The following is a 14,379-nucleotide window of genomic DNA, read 5'->3' as shown; positions in this document are numbered from 1 at the left end:
GCCCTTGTTGGTTGCATTGTTTGTAACTATTTTCCCAGTTCCATAAGTTGTCTTTTGTTTTTTGTTTTCTTGGGTTTTTTTTAATGGTTTCCTTTGCTGTGCAAAAGCTTGTAGGTTTGATTAGGTCCCACTTGTTTATTTTAGTTTTTATTTCTTTTGCCTTGGGAGACTAAGAAGACATTTGTATTAAGTCTTTATTTTTGTGCATGGTTTAAGGGTATGTTCTAGTTTGATAGATTTACTTTCAACAGTCCAGTTTTCCAGCACCACTTGCTGAAGAGACTTTCCCATTTTATATTCTTGCCTCTTTTGTCAAAGATTAATTGACCACAGGTGTCTGGTTTATTTCTGGGTTCTCTATATTCTGTTCCATTGGTCTGTATGTCTGTTTTGGTACCAGTACCACACTGTCTTGATTACTGTAGCTTTGCAATATTGTCTCATGTCTGGGAGAGTTAGGCCTTCTGCTTGGTTTTTGTTCTTCAGTATTGCTTTGGCAATTCTGGGTCTTTTATGGTTCCATATAAATTTTTGGATTGTATGTTGTAGTTCTGTGAAAAATGTTATGGGTAATTTTATAGGGATTGCATTGAATTTAGCTTGCTTTGGGTAATATGGCCATTTTAACAATATTAATTCTTCCAACCCAGGAGCATGGAATGTCTTTGCATTTCCTGGAATCGTCTTTAATTTCCTTGATTAATGTTGTGCTCGCTTGGGCAGCACATATAATAAAATTGGAACGATACAGAGATTAGCACGACCCCTGCGCAAGGATGACACACAAATTCGTGAAGCGTTCCATATTTTTGAGCGGCCCTAGAAAAGGCAAAAAGACAAAACAAAAAACAAAAAAAAATTTCCTTGATTGATGTTTAATAGTTCTCAGCAAATAAGTCTTTCACCTCCTTGGTCAGGTTTATTTCTAGGTATTTAATTTTTGGGGTGTGATTTTTAAAAGGTATTATATTTTTTTATTCCTTTTCAGATATTTCGTTGTTTGTATACAGAAATGCAACTGATTTCTGAAAGTTAATCTTATATCCTGCTACTTGGCTGAATTTGTTGATCAGTTTGAGTATTTTTTGGGTTGCGTCCTTAGGGTTTTCTGTGTATAGTATCATGTCATCTGCATACAGTGACAATTTTCCCTCTTCTCTTCCAATTTGGATAGCTTTTATTTCTTTTGTTTGTCTGATTGCTGTGGCTAGGCCTTCCAATACTAGTTGAATAAAAGTGGTCAAAGTGGGCATCCTTGTCTTGTTCCAGATTTTAGTGGGAAGGCTTTCAGCTTTTCTCCATTGAGTAGTACACTGGCTGTGGGTTTTTTATAAAGGCTGTGAGCCTTTATTATGTTAGGTTCCCTCTATACCCACTTTGGTAAGAGTTTTTATCACAAGTGGATATTGGACTTTGTCAGATGCTTTTTCTGCATCTGTTGAGATGATCATGTAGTTTTGGACTTGTCTTTTGTTAATGTCTATGACACTGATTTGCATTTGTTGAACCATCCTTGTGAACTTGGGATGAATCCCACTTGGTCATAGTGTGTGATCTTTTTATATGTTGTTGGATTCAGTTGATTAAAGTTTTGTTGAGCATTTTTAAGTCTGTGTTCATCAAAGATATTGGCCTGGGAGTTCCCATTGTGGCTCAGTGTTTAATGAACCCAACTAGTATTCATGAGGATGAAGGTTCAATCCCTGGGCTCACTCAGTGGGTTTAAGGATCCGGCGTTGCCATGAGCTGTGGTGTGGGTCGCAGGAGCAGCTCAGATCTTGTGTTGCTGTGGCATAGGCTATTGGCTATAGTTCCGATTGGACCCCTAGCCTGGGAACCTCCAAATGCCTTGGGTGCAGCCCTAAAAAGCACCAAAAAAAAAAAAAAGATACTGTCCTACAATTTTTTTTTTGGTAGTATCTTTGGGTTTTAGGGTGATGGTGGCTTCATAGAATGTCTTTGGGGTTATTTCTTCTTCAACCTTTTGGAAAAGTTTAAGAAGGGTGGATATAAGTTCTTTTTTATTATGTTTGGTAGTATTCGCCTGTGAAGCCATCTGGTCCTAGGGAAAGTTTTTCTTACATACTGTATTTCATTTCTGTTGATTGGTCTGTTCAATTGATATATTTCTTCTTGACTCAGTTTTGGTGGGCTATATGTCTCTAGAAAGTTGTCCGTTTCTTCTAAGTTATCAGATTTGTTGGCATATAATTGTTCATAGTATTTTTATGTTTTTTTGTATTTCTGCAGTATCCATTGAGATTTCTCCTTTTTCATTTCTTATTTTGAGTTCTTTCTTGGTGAGTCTGGCTAGAGGTTTGTCAATTTTGTTTACCCTTTCAATGAACCAGCTCTTGTTTTTATTGATTTTTTTTCTTTTGTATTTGAATATCTATTTTATTGACTTCTTTGCTGATCTTTATGATTTCTTTCCTTCTGCTGACTAGGTTTTGTTTGTTCTCTTTTTCTAATTCTTTTAGGTGGTAGGTTAAGTTGTTTGTGTCTTTTTTTTTTTAATTTTGTTTTTTTTTGGGGGGGGGGGTTGCTTTGCAGGGCCGCACCCACTGCATATGGAGGTTCCCAGGCTAAGGGTCTAATTGGAGCTGTAGCCACCGGCCTACGCCAGAGCCACAGCAACACGGGATCCAAGCCGCGTTTGCGACCTACACCACAGCTCACGGCAACGCCAGATCCTTAACCCACTGAGCAAGGCTAGGGATTGAACCCCCAACCTCATGGTTCCTAGTCGGATTCGTTAACCACTGCGCCAACCACAGGAACTCCTGTTTATCGTCACTTTTACAATAGTTTGTTTTGGAGTTCCCGTCGTGGCGCAGTGGTTAACGAATCCGACTAGGAACCATGAGGTTGCGGGTTCAGTCCCTGCCCTTGCTCAGTGGGTTAACGATCCGGCGTTGCCGTGAGCTGTGGTGTAGGTTGCAGATGTGGCTCCGATCCCGAGTTGCTGTGGCTCTGGCGTAGGCCAGTGGCTACAGCTCCAATTGGACCCCTAGCCTGGGAACCTCCATATGCCGCGGGAGCGGCCCAAAGAAATAGCAAAAAGACCAAAAAAAAAAAAAAAACCCAAAAAAACAATAGTTTGTTTTTTTGTTTGTTTGTTTTTTCTTTTAGATCTGTATACTGGCTTATTTAAGTGATTGCTTTCCAATTGTGATTTCCTCCATTCTATTTCTTTCTACTTTTTTCTTTAGAGGAGTGCTTTCAGTATTTCTTTTAGAATGGGTTTTGTTTGTTGGAGAAATTCTTTATTTCTCCTTCTATTTTCAATGATATTCTTGCTGGGTAGAGTATTCTGGGCTGCAGATTTTTCTCTTTTAGAACTTTGAATATATCTTGCCACTCTCTTCTGGCCTGTAGTGTTTCTGTAGAGAAATCAGCTGATAGCCTTATGGGGGTTCCCTTATAATTAACTCTGTTTTTTGTTTGCTGCCTTTAGAGTCTTCTCTTTATATTTAACTTTTACCTTTTTTTTTTTTTTAGGGCCACACCCTTGGCATATGGAGTTTCCCAGGCTAGGGATCAAATCGGAGCTGTAGCTGCCAGCTACACCACAGCCACAACAACACCAGATCCAAGCCACGTCTTCAAACTACACCACAGTTCACGGCAACCCCGGATACTTGGATCCTTAACCCACTGAGTGAGGCCAGGATTGAACCTATGTCCTCATGTATGCTGGTCAGATTTTTTTCCACTGAGCCATGATGGGAACTCCTAACTTTTGCTCTTTTTATTATAATATGTCTTGGTGTGGTCCTGTTTGGGTTCAACTTGTTCAGAGCCCTCTGTGCTTCCTGTGTCTTGATATATGCTTCCTTTAGATTTGGGAAGTTTTCAGCCATAATTTCTTCAAATATATTTTCTATCCCCTTTTCTTTTTCTTCTCCTTCTGGAATCCTTATACGTAGATTGGCCTGCTTTATATTATCCCATAGATCTCTTATATTGCTTTCATGTTTTGTTTTTTTTTTTTTTTTCATTTGGTTTTCTGTCTGCTGTCCTGATTGGATGATTTTCATTTTTCTGTCTTCCAAGTCACTCCTCTGCATTATGCCTTCTGCTCTTCAGTGCATTTAACTCAACTTGTGTCTCTAAATGAATTCTCTAATTTTTCTTGGCTCCTCCTCATATTTTCTAGTTCCTTTCAAAAGTAATCTGCATTACTGTTCATATCCGCTCTTAATTCCATCATATTCGCTCTTAATTCCTTAAGTATCTTTACTGTCTCCTTTTTAAACTCAGTGTCCCTTAGACTGAAAAGGTCTGTTTCACTGTTTGCTCCTTCAAGGGAGTTCTCCTTTTATTTGGGAATGGTTCCTGAGGCTCTTCATTTTGCTTATATTGTTCTTATACTGTGAGTTTAGGGAAAATAACTACTATAGTTGTAGAGGGCTGTTTATATGTATGAGCGCCCCTGGGTATTCTGTGAGGGCTTACTATTATTTTTTGGCCTGAAGACTGTTTTTGTTCTGGGTGCTTGCTCTCACTTTCCTCAGCGTGTGCAAGCTGTTACCCCTTGATAGGGTGCCGCATGTGCTTCCAGGGAGATGGAGGCAATAGGCTGGGCTAGGTGGCAAGGACCCATGGGGAGGTGGCACAAGCTCTTCCTAGTTGCAGGGCCCTGCAAAGTGGCAGTGACCCCCCAGGCAGGTATAGGCAGCACCCAGAGGGTTTGGCAGTGGCAGCAGCAGGGCGTGTGCATTCCCAGGGGAGTGAGAGCAACAGTGGGTGGTGCTCAGTTGCACTGCCCTCCTCTATGCCACTCTCTGATGTGACTTGGGCCTCAGGTGGTACCTGTTCACAGACCCCTAGTGGTGGCGGGCCACACCCTCCTCTAGAGTCTGTGATGACTGTGGTGTTCGCCCCCACCACCTGTAGACCATGTAAGAGGTGCCCTGTTGCGCTTAGCCTGCACAGGAGGCGCTTCTCTGCCCATGGCTTGCACCAAAGGCACCCCATCCTCCAGAGACTGCAAGAGCAGAGAAAGTTATTCCTATGGTGGTCCGCCCTCCTCCTCTCGTCCTCCCCAGCAATGGCGCCTTGCTTCTCCTGCTGGCCCAGACCTCCTCCCGGTTCCCTCAGCTGTGGCCCTCCACTGCCAAGCCCATGGCACACCACTTCTCTCCCCAGAGCTGACCTCCAGAGCCTGAGTCTCCAGTGCCCAGCTCCCACCTGAGCATCTCAGGCTGTGGTGTCTGGAGAGGTGCTACCAATGGCCTCTGTGGCTCCCTACTTTGCCCTCCTCAGTCCAGCTGCTGTGCTTTTCTCTGAGGCTTTGAGGTCCCTCCATCTCAGCTGATCTTCCCATCAGTTAGGTGCCTTCCAGGGTGCAGGTTCCTTTCCTCTTTCAGAAGTGCTAGTCCCATCCTGATTCCTTCTTTCTTTCTTTCTTTTTTTTTTTTTTTTTTTTGAAATTAACAGAAGGTTTTAAAATCTGTGAGTCAATATCTGTTCTGCAAAAAAGTTCATTGTGTCCTTTTTTCAGATTCCACATGTCAGTGAAAGCATTTGATGTTGGTGTCTCATTGTCTGACTGACTTCACTCAGCATGATAATTTCTAGGTCCATCCATGTTGCTAAAAATGCCAGTATTTCGTTCCTTTGACTGACTGAGTCATATTCCATTGTGTATATGTACCACATCTTCTGGATCCACTCCTCTGTCGATGGGCATTTAGGTTGTTTCCATATCTAGGCTATTGAAAATAGTGCTGCAGTGAACATTGGAATATGTATGTCTTTTTGAGTCATGCTTTTCTCTGGATAGACGCCCAGGAGTGGGATTGCTGGGTCTAATGGTAATTCTATTTTTAGTTTTCTGAGGGATCTCCATGCTGCTTTCCACAGTGGTTGCACCAATTTACAGTCCCACCAACAGTGTCATAGGGTTCCTTTTTCTCCACACTTTCTCCAGCGCTTATTGTTTGTAGACTTTTTGATGATTGCCATTCTGGCTGGTGTAAGGTGGTACCTCCTAGTGGTTTTGATTTGCATTTCTCTAATAATGAGTGATGTTGAACATCTTGTCATGTGGTTTTTGGCATCCTGTTTAGATCTGCCCATTTTTTGATGGGGTTGTTCATTTTTTTGGTATTGAGTGGTAGGAGGTGTTGATAAATTTTGGAGAGTAATCCCTTGTCAGTCAATTCATTTGCAAATATTTTCTCCCATTCTGTGGGTTGTCTTTTCGTTTTGTTTAGGGTGTGATTCCTTTTTTCCTTTTGTTCTACCCAGTTATGTGGAGGGTTTCTTGCTCTTTTGGGAGGCTTAAGGTCTTCTGCCAGCGTTCAGGAGCTGTTCTGTGCAAATTGTTCTACATGTAGATGGATTATTTTGGTGTGTTTGTGGGAGAAGGTGAGCACCACGTCTCACTCCTCCGCCATCGTGATCCTGCCACAGTGTCGTGATCCATATTCTTTTCTAATCACGAGGATTGTTTTCAGAGTCTGCACATTAATATTTATATCTTTAATATGTATCTTAAATTCTCTAAGTCATAGGTTTTTCTCCCCATCCCTACCCCCTTTCCTTATTTGATGATGAAGAAACTGGGCCATTTGTTTTGCAGTTTCCCACACAGAATTATTAATGTAATTCCTCTCATCTGTGTTTTCTGAAGAAGCTTGATTTAAATTCTGGTCTGTGTTTTCTTCCACTTTTTATTTTATCTTATTTGTTTGCAAGAACACCAATTTTTGGTTGATTCTTTTTTTTGATGTTAAGATGAACTAGGGGGTTCAGGTGTTATCAGCCTGACTTCTCCTTTAATTTCCCCATTAGACTTTCCCCCAGTGGTTTTAGCAGCTGTTGCTGATCATGACTTTGTTCCATTACTTTATTAGAGGTTGGAAAGTGGTAGCCTTCTGTCATTCCTTCATTAACCTGGAATTCTCCTATGCAGAACTTTGTCACGTAATGTTTTGGTTATCCTGAGCTACAGTTCATAGAAGACAGGCACTATAAATGCTTTTTTCTTTGTCAATTTTCAGAATAATAAATCAGTTTCTTTCTCTTTTTTTCCTTTTTGGCTGTACCTGCAGCATGTGGAAGTTCCCAGGCAAGGACACCAAGTGACACCATTGACAACACTGAAAATCCTTAACCACTGGGCCACCAAGGGAACTCCTAAATTGGTTTCTTAATATCGTCCAGATGTGATGACTAGATTATTTATAGCATTATTATAAATCAGGTTTATCAGGTTTAATACCTCTTATATTTTCCAGTTACTTGCCTTTATTTTTTTAATGTTCAGATTGTCCCATTGTTGTTTAACGGTGGCCTCTTCAAATTGGCTTCCCTTTTGTTTTTCTTATCCCCTGAATCTTTGATAATTCACTTGTTTTCTGGCATACATTTCCCACCTTAGAAATCCAGGTTAGATCTGAATTCAGCCACTCTAATATCTCCAAGGAAAATTGATTCCTTGAACGAGAAGTGATATTTATTAATCACATTCTGGAGCCTAGGGACCATACATTTAAGATAATGAGCTCTTAATAAGAAAAGCGACAGTAACTTCCCAAGGTTACATAGCTAATAGCCGATAAGTCTGAGCTCCAAACCTGAGCACTCTAGCCTCAGAGCTCGTTTTTAACCACTATTTTATATTGTCTTCACCTTATTAAACATCAGTTTCCTAAACTGTTTTTTAAGAAAGGCAGTAATAATAGTATTTACTGCATAGTTATTGTGAAGGTTGAATTTGACTTAGCATAGTATTTAAGCACACAGTAGTGCTCAAATATAGCTATTATTACCATTATGTTCTTTCCTGTCCTTTCTTGCATCCAAGAATTTTGCCTTTTTCATCATGAATATATGATTTTATTTTTTCTTTCCACTAATCATTCCAAATGGTAAATCTTGCCGTGTTTGTTTCCCAAACTCCGTTACAGTTTTAATTTTTGATACATTTTAAGAGGTAATGACAGAAATTGCACCTTTCTCCCAAAGAACAGCAGCCTATGGCTCCAGCTTGAAAACAAAGCACAGATTTCTGTGTTGTGTGTCGGTTGAGCAGGTGGGCTCCAGTGAGATCCTCTTCATTTGAGAGCCGAGTGTAGTGCTGGTCCAGAAAACTGTCAGGATATCTCACCTGTGTCCTGAACACACCCTGGGTGCCCAGACAACCTTGACAGTGGTCATTTTCCAAGGCTCATACTAGGTCACATTGAGAAATTTATTTCTGTGATTTCTTGAGCTCTCTAATAAACGTCCTATAATGCTGTGCCTTTGTATTTCTTTAGGATTCTTTTGACATTATTGTTTTTTCTTCTTCTAGGATTTGTACAAGTGGATGATGGCAGAAAGATTGTGTTTGTTCCAGGATGTCCTGTACCATTAACCATAGTAAAATCAGATGGAGGGTATACCTATGATACATCTGACCTGGCTACTATAAAGCAAAGACTGTTTGAGGAAAAAGCAGATATGATCATCTATGTGGTAGACAGTGGACAAGTGAGTTTGTAGATTTGTGTATGTTTAGTTTACATTGTCTGATGGGAGTGAGACAGTATGGTGAGGCATTTGGCACTGGAAGACCCTATGAATTTTCCCCAAAAACAAAAATTCAGAAAAGTAATGTAATAGAAGAGAAAGAACAAGGTTTGGAGTTGGCCAAATTTGTACATTTCTCAGCTTTCTAGCTTGTCTCCATAAACTGGAAAGGGTGTTACTTTTCTCACATATAAGGAATAAAGAAGGGCTTTTATAGCTTTTCTTTCCTTAACAAGATTTCTGAGTGAATGAATTTCACCAATTTTCATTTGTAAGCAGAATAGCTTTAGTCAACAAAAAGTTTAGCAAGTGGAATTCCTGCTGTGGTGCAACAGGATCAGCAGCGTCTCTACAGTGCTGGGATGCAGGTTCAGTCCCTGGCCTGGCTCAGTGGGTTAAAGGATCCAGTGTTGCCTCAGCTGTGGTATAGGTCACATCTGCAGCTTGGATCTGATCCCAGCCAGGAACTTCATATGCCTCAGAGAGGCCAAAAAAAAAAAAAAAAAGTTTTGCAAGTAACCTCCCCTTTCTGTTTCTTTCCAGTCTTTGCACTTCCAGGCAGTATTTGGTGCTGCTCAAATGATGGGTTGGTATGACCCTGAAGTAACTCGAGTGTCTCATGCTGGATTTGGTGTGGTGCTGGGGGAAGACAAGTAAGTCTGGAAAATCTGAAGATGGTAATGACATGCCTGACGCCAGGTTTCTGTGAAGGAGGCTAATGTTTCACTTGATACAATATTAGAACTAAGAAAGTCCACAGTTTTCTTTAGTCTGCATACACTGTAATGGTGTACCCAACTGAGCTATTTTGTACTTGTGTCTTATCACGGCCAAAGAATGTCTTTTAGGAAGAATTTAGAGAAATTTTTGTGTATGTGTTTGTTTTTAGGGCCGCACCCACGGCACATGGAGGCCACCAGGCTAGGGGTTGAATCGGAGCTACAGCTGCCACCCTACACCACAGCCACAGCAACACGGGATCCGAGCCTCGCCTTCGACCTACACCACAGCTCACGGCAATGCCAGATCTTTAACCTACTGAGTGGGGCCAGGAATCAAACCCTTGTCCTTATGGATACTAGTCGCGTTTGTTAACCACTGAGCCACGATGGGAACTCCTAGAGAAATTTTTAGCATCTTAGGTCTAATAGTGTCTTAGAATCACTTAGATAATTTAATCACCACATCTTAAAATCTATGGCATTTAGATTTGATGACATGGCCTAAATACTACCATCACACAAAAGTGAGTAATGTTTCTAAAAAGCACATGAAGTACCTCAAGATGCTTAACAAGCCAGTGTACAGAAGCCCTAATTAAGCATGCAAAACACAGGCTGAAAGAAAAAATAAACAGTGAGTTCCCACGGCGGCACAGTGGGTTGGAGATCCAGCATTGCCAGAGCTGTGACATAGTCTGCAACTGTAGCTCAGGTTCTGTCCCTGGCCTGGGAACTTCCACATGCTTTGGGTACATGGGTGGGGGAGAAGAAAAACAGTTTTAAAAAAAGGAGGGGGGGGAGCAGGCTAGGTGTGTCAGAGTATTTGTTTTAGACACAAGATTATGTGGAGACTCAATGCCTTGGATCAAACATTAGTTTAGTTGGAACATGTGACTCTTCTGTAGGGCTGCACTCTTGTAATTTGAAGACACTGGGTCCTTATGATGTGCACTGTCCTAAGAAAGTGCTGAAAAACTAACCCCTGAGTTGAGTATTGGTTTTTGTTTGGTGTTTGTTTTTTGTTTTTTTGGTTTTTTTTTTTTTTTTTTTTTTTGTCTTTTTGCCATTTCTTGGGCTGCTCCCGTGGCATATGGAGGTTCCCAGGCTAGGGGTCCAATTGGAGCTGTAGCTGCCAGCCTGCGCTAGAGCCACAGCAACGCAGGATCCGAGCTGCATCTGCGACCTACACCACAGCTCACGGCAATGCCAGATCGTTAACCCACTGAGCAAGGGCAGGGACCGAACCCGCAACCTCATGGTTCCTAGTCGGATTCGCTAACCACTGTGCCACGACGGGAACTCCTGTTTGGTGTTTTTTGACCACACTCGTGGCATGCAGAAGTTCCCAGGTCATGCCATAGCTGTGACAGTGTGGATCCTCAACCCACTGAGCCACCAGGGAGCTCGAAGACTTGCTTTATAGTATCTTTCTTTTTTTTTCCTTTTTTCTTTTTATGGCCATCCCTGCAGCACATGGAAGTTCCTGGGCTAGGGGTCGAATTGGAGCTGCATCTGCAACCTACTCAACACCAGATCCTTAACCCACTGAACCACAACAGGAACTCCATTAGTTTCTTAACTGTTGGGTTTTTTGACTAACATTTAGGTGGTTATTCCTACATTTGGGAGGAAACTGGCAAATATGCTTTTATGTCTGATATTTATCACCAGTGTTTATATATTGACATTTAATTCATTTATCATGTAATGGCTAAGGGATTTTTTTTCTTCATTTTTTGGTTGTGTTATATTTCTGCACTCAGTGTCATTTAATTATGGTGTCCTACACCATTAATAAAGAAAAATATCAGTGATAGTTAGCCAGGGGCAGCTTTAAATATTGACATTAAATTGCTCATATTCTACCATCTAATGTTAGTGAATTTTTCTAAGGTTCTAAGGCTTTTTTTTTGCCTTTTCTAGGGCCACTTCCCACGGCATATGGAGGTTCCCAGGCTAGGGGTCGAATCGGAGCTGTAACTGCCACCTATGTCAGAGCCACAGCAACTCGGGATCTGAGCTGTGCCTGCAACCTACACCACAGTTCACAGCAACACCAGATCCTTAACCCACTGAGCAAGGCCAAGGATCGAACCCTCAACCTCATGGTTCCTAGTCGGATTCATTAACCACTGCGCCACAACAGGAACTCCTCTAAGGCTTTTTTTCATTTTTATTTTTTTGCTTTTTAGGGCCGCACCTGCAGCATATGGAAGTTCCCAGGCTAGGGGTCAAATTGGAGCTACAGCTGCCGGCCTACATCATAGCCACAGCAGCTTGGGATCTGAGCCACGTCTGCGACCTACACCACAACTCATGGTAATGCTGGATCCCTGACCCACGGAGTGAGGCCAGGGATCGAACCCGCATCCTCGTGGATACTAGTCGGATTTGTTTCCGCTGTGCCACAATGGCAACTCCCTTTTTAAGGCTTTTTATGATTACATTTTATTTGATCATCTCCCTGCTTATTGAGCATCTGCTGTTGCGTGGGTGCTCCGGTGTGTATATGAATATAACATAGACCATGTCCTGCTCCTTCGTGAAGAAGCCTGTCATCCAAAGCAGAGCAGTTCTCTGTGGAGCCAGGCCCTACCGGGAGAGTCACTGACTTATGGGGTAACTTCACAGCCTATGGAGTTCTTGGGCCAGGGATCAGATCCAAGCCACAGTTGTAACCTACACCACAGCTGCAGCAACACCAGATCATTAACCCACTGTGCCATGCTGGGGATTGAACCTGCATCCCAGAGCTTTAGAGATGCCACCGATCCTGTTGGGCCACAGTGGGAACTCCTAAGCATCTGTTTTTTGAAAAGCTCGTTTGGTATTCAGATAACGCATCCCTCTTAGCAGAACCACTGATCAGAGGAGTAGACCAGCCCAGAAAAACACAAAAATTTAAAGCAGACACAGGCAAGAAGTAATGGACAAGACTAGTTACTGCAAAGCGGTAACATTAAGAAGGCTTCCTTAGCATTTTGGCTAAGCTTTATGATGGATGTCATTTCAGAGACATAGATTTCTCAGTTTTTGGACACTTGAGGGGGTGGCGTAAGGAAAGCCATGAAGTATAACAATGTATTTTTGGAATAATAAAGGAGTTTTAATTTTGTAATTAATAAAGGGCAAAATGATCCTAAGGCAACTCTGATCACATAATGTTAACAGAAGTATCACAATTACTTCGGCAGAGTTTGTGTCAGAAAAGCATGCCTCCTTTGTACCATTGTCGCAATTGAAGGATTTTAAACTTAAAGAAAAAGGCTTTACAGACTTGGTGTCCTGCAAACTTCCACTGTTTTAATAGTTTAAGTCCAATTTTGCCCCATCCACCAAGATTCTGATCTCACTGGGTATGGCTAGAGCCCTGGCATCCACTTTTAAAGTTCTCAGGCTGATGCTGACATGCTTCTAGTGTTGGTTACCGCTGAACAGGTAGAATTATGATTTAAGCATTTGCTTATTTTCCAAGCAATTCTAGAAGCAAAAGTGTAATTAATCATTGTCCAAGAAGGTAAAACAGCTGAGCCAAACTTTGTGTTCAAGAAAATGAACCACTTAACTAGTGTTTTCTTTCTCTCCATTGTAGGGACTGTGAAGGTGAAGGGGTAGAAAATGTAATTAAGGGCCTGAAGTGTAGAATATGCTTTGAGTTGAGGCTCATAGATGGAAGGACACTTGAAAGTGCCCCCTTTCCTCTGGCATCCTCCCAGATTGTCAGTCAAATAAAGCAGTATGAAGCTTTCATTTTTTCTAAGTTGGAAGTTCTGCTTCAAAATCTCTTTAATTGGGACCTTTACATTTTTATTAGGAAGAAGTTTAAAACACGATCAGGTGAAACAGTACGCCTCATAGACCTTCTGGAAGAAGGACTAAAACGCTCCATGGACAAATTGAAGGAAAAGGAAAGAGACAAGGTAACCCAGGGACTCCAACTTCTATTTTGCATACCATGCCTGTGTTATGACTTTTCATTTGTTTTTGTTGAGAGAACCAGGAAGAATTATTGAGTCAGTCCAGTTATGACAGGCTTATAGTACTTAGATTTTTTTGCACAGTTTTATGAATTGTTGAGTATTTATTGTGAAAATACAATTCCTGGCTATTAGAGAAGGCCAGATAGCCTTTTCCTCCTTTGTTAATGAGTCATAGTACCTGTGCTTCACCTGTCACTGCTGTGAACCAGTGATGGGAGAATATTAAAGATTGAGGCAGTCTAGGTCCCCAGCCTATATTAGCATGTATATCTGCTGAGCTCCTTTCTCTGGGAGCATTTGTAGAGTAGTCTAGCAGGAAACACCTATCATCCGAGACTACTGAGTAGGCAACATAATGGCTTCCATGGCCTTAGAAAGGACTGTGGTTGGATTTGTTTGGAATTTGGAAGAAATATATCAAAGTGAAACATTGAACAAAGTGTTTTAAAATGAGAATAATAGAGGTCAGGGATTGAGATTCAAGAAGGCTTAGGTCTTTTACTTTCCAGCAAGTCAAGTGGTATTTTGGAATGAACATAACTACTGTAAACAGAAGAATAGGAGTTCCCTAGTGGCTCAGCAGGTTAAGGATCTGGCATTGTCACTGCTGCTATGGCATGGGTTTGACCCCCTGGCTCAGAAACTTCTGCATGCCATGGGCACAGCAAAAAAAAAAAAAAAAAAAGTAAAATTACAGAAGGAGACACAGAACAGAATGAAAGTGCCAAACAAACAAAAACGGTCCTTTAAGTACGCACATACACATCCTCTTTGGTTTGGGTAGATGACCAGTAATCCAGAGAGCATGAAGGCAGGCAGAAAGGCTACATTCGCCTCCCCTGTTCCCTTTCCATTGTTAGCAAGATGAAATGTAAAATATCTTTTTTTCCTCTATTTTGGTAGGTGGTTTCAGGTATACCCAGTTGGTATCTCCAGAATGGCTTTGCCTTTTAGTTCTGGTCAGGCTCAAGTGGCACAGTCACATGAACAGTGGAAAATTTAGTCACCTAATCAGTTTTGTTCAGTCTGCATGATAACAAACACTGCTTTGAGTTTTTCATTTATTTGGCCATTTGAGCTAGTATTTTTTTAAGTTAATTTGCATACAGTAACATGTAAAGAAAGCTTGATAGATTTTACACACATATATGCCT

General features: G+C 41.4%; 1 protein-coding gene and 1 non-coding gene across 4 annotated transcripts in view; both read left to right on the top strand.

Annotated features, from left to right (window-relative positions):
* RARS1 (arginyl-tRNA synthetase 1) overlaps nt 1–14,379 on the top strand; it is a 38,352-nt gene that overhangs the window by 17,149 nt on the left and 6,824 nt on the right. Inside the window, exons 10-12 of one of the 3 annotated variants that reach the window (XR_014830736.1) lie at nt 8,306–8,484; nt 9,067–9,443; nt 11,469–13,165. Coding sequence is in view for 1 of the 3 variants with exons in the window: in NM_001244260.1 (NP_001231189.1) it covers nt 8,306–8,484; nt 9,067–9,176; nt 13,060–13,165 (395 nt within the window). In the remaining 2 variants the exon portion in view is untranslated. 3 annotated transcript variants of the gene reach the window in all.
* On the top strand, nt 708–811 carry LOC146395642 (U6 spliceosomal RNA). Its single transcript, XR_014831644.1, has one exon. It is a non-coding gene; the product is annotated as a U6 spliceosomal RNA (small nuclear RNA).

This window comes from Sus scrofa, chromosome 16, assembly GCF_054392235.1.
Source record: "Sus scrofa isolate SSC_HxYL_T2T_F1_AM1 chromosome 16, Sscrofa_HxYL_maternal_Yorkshire_Landrace_v2.0, whole genome shotgun sequence".
Taxonomy (NCBI): Eukaryota; Metazoa; Chordata; class Mammalia; order Artiodactyla; family Suidae; genus Sus; species Sus scrofa.
Note: the sequence above shows the minus strand (reverse complement) of the source record. Positions and strands in the feature narration are given on the sequence as shown.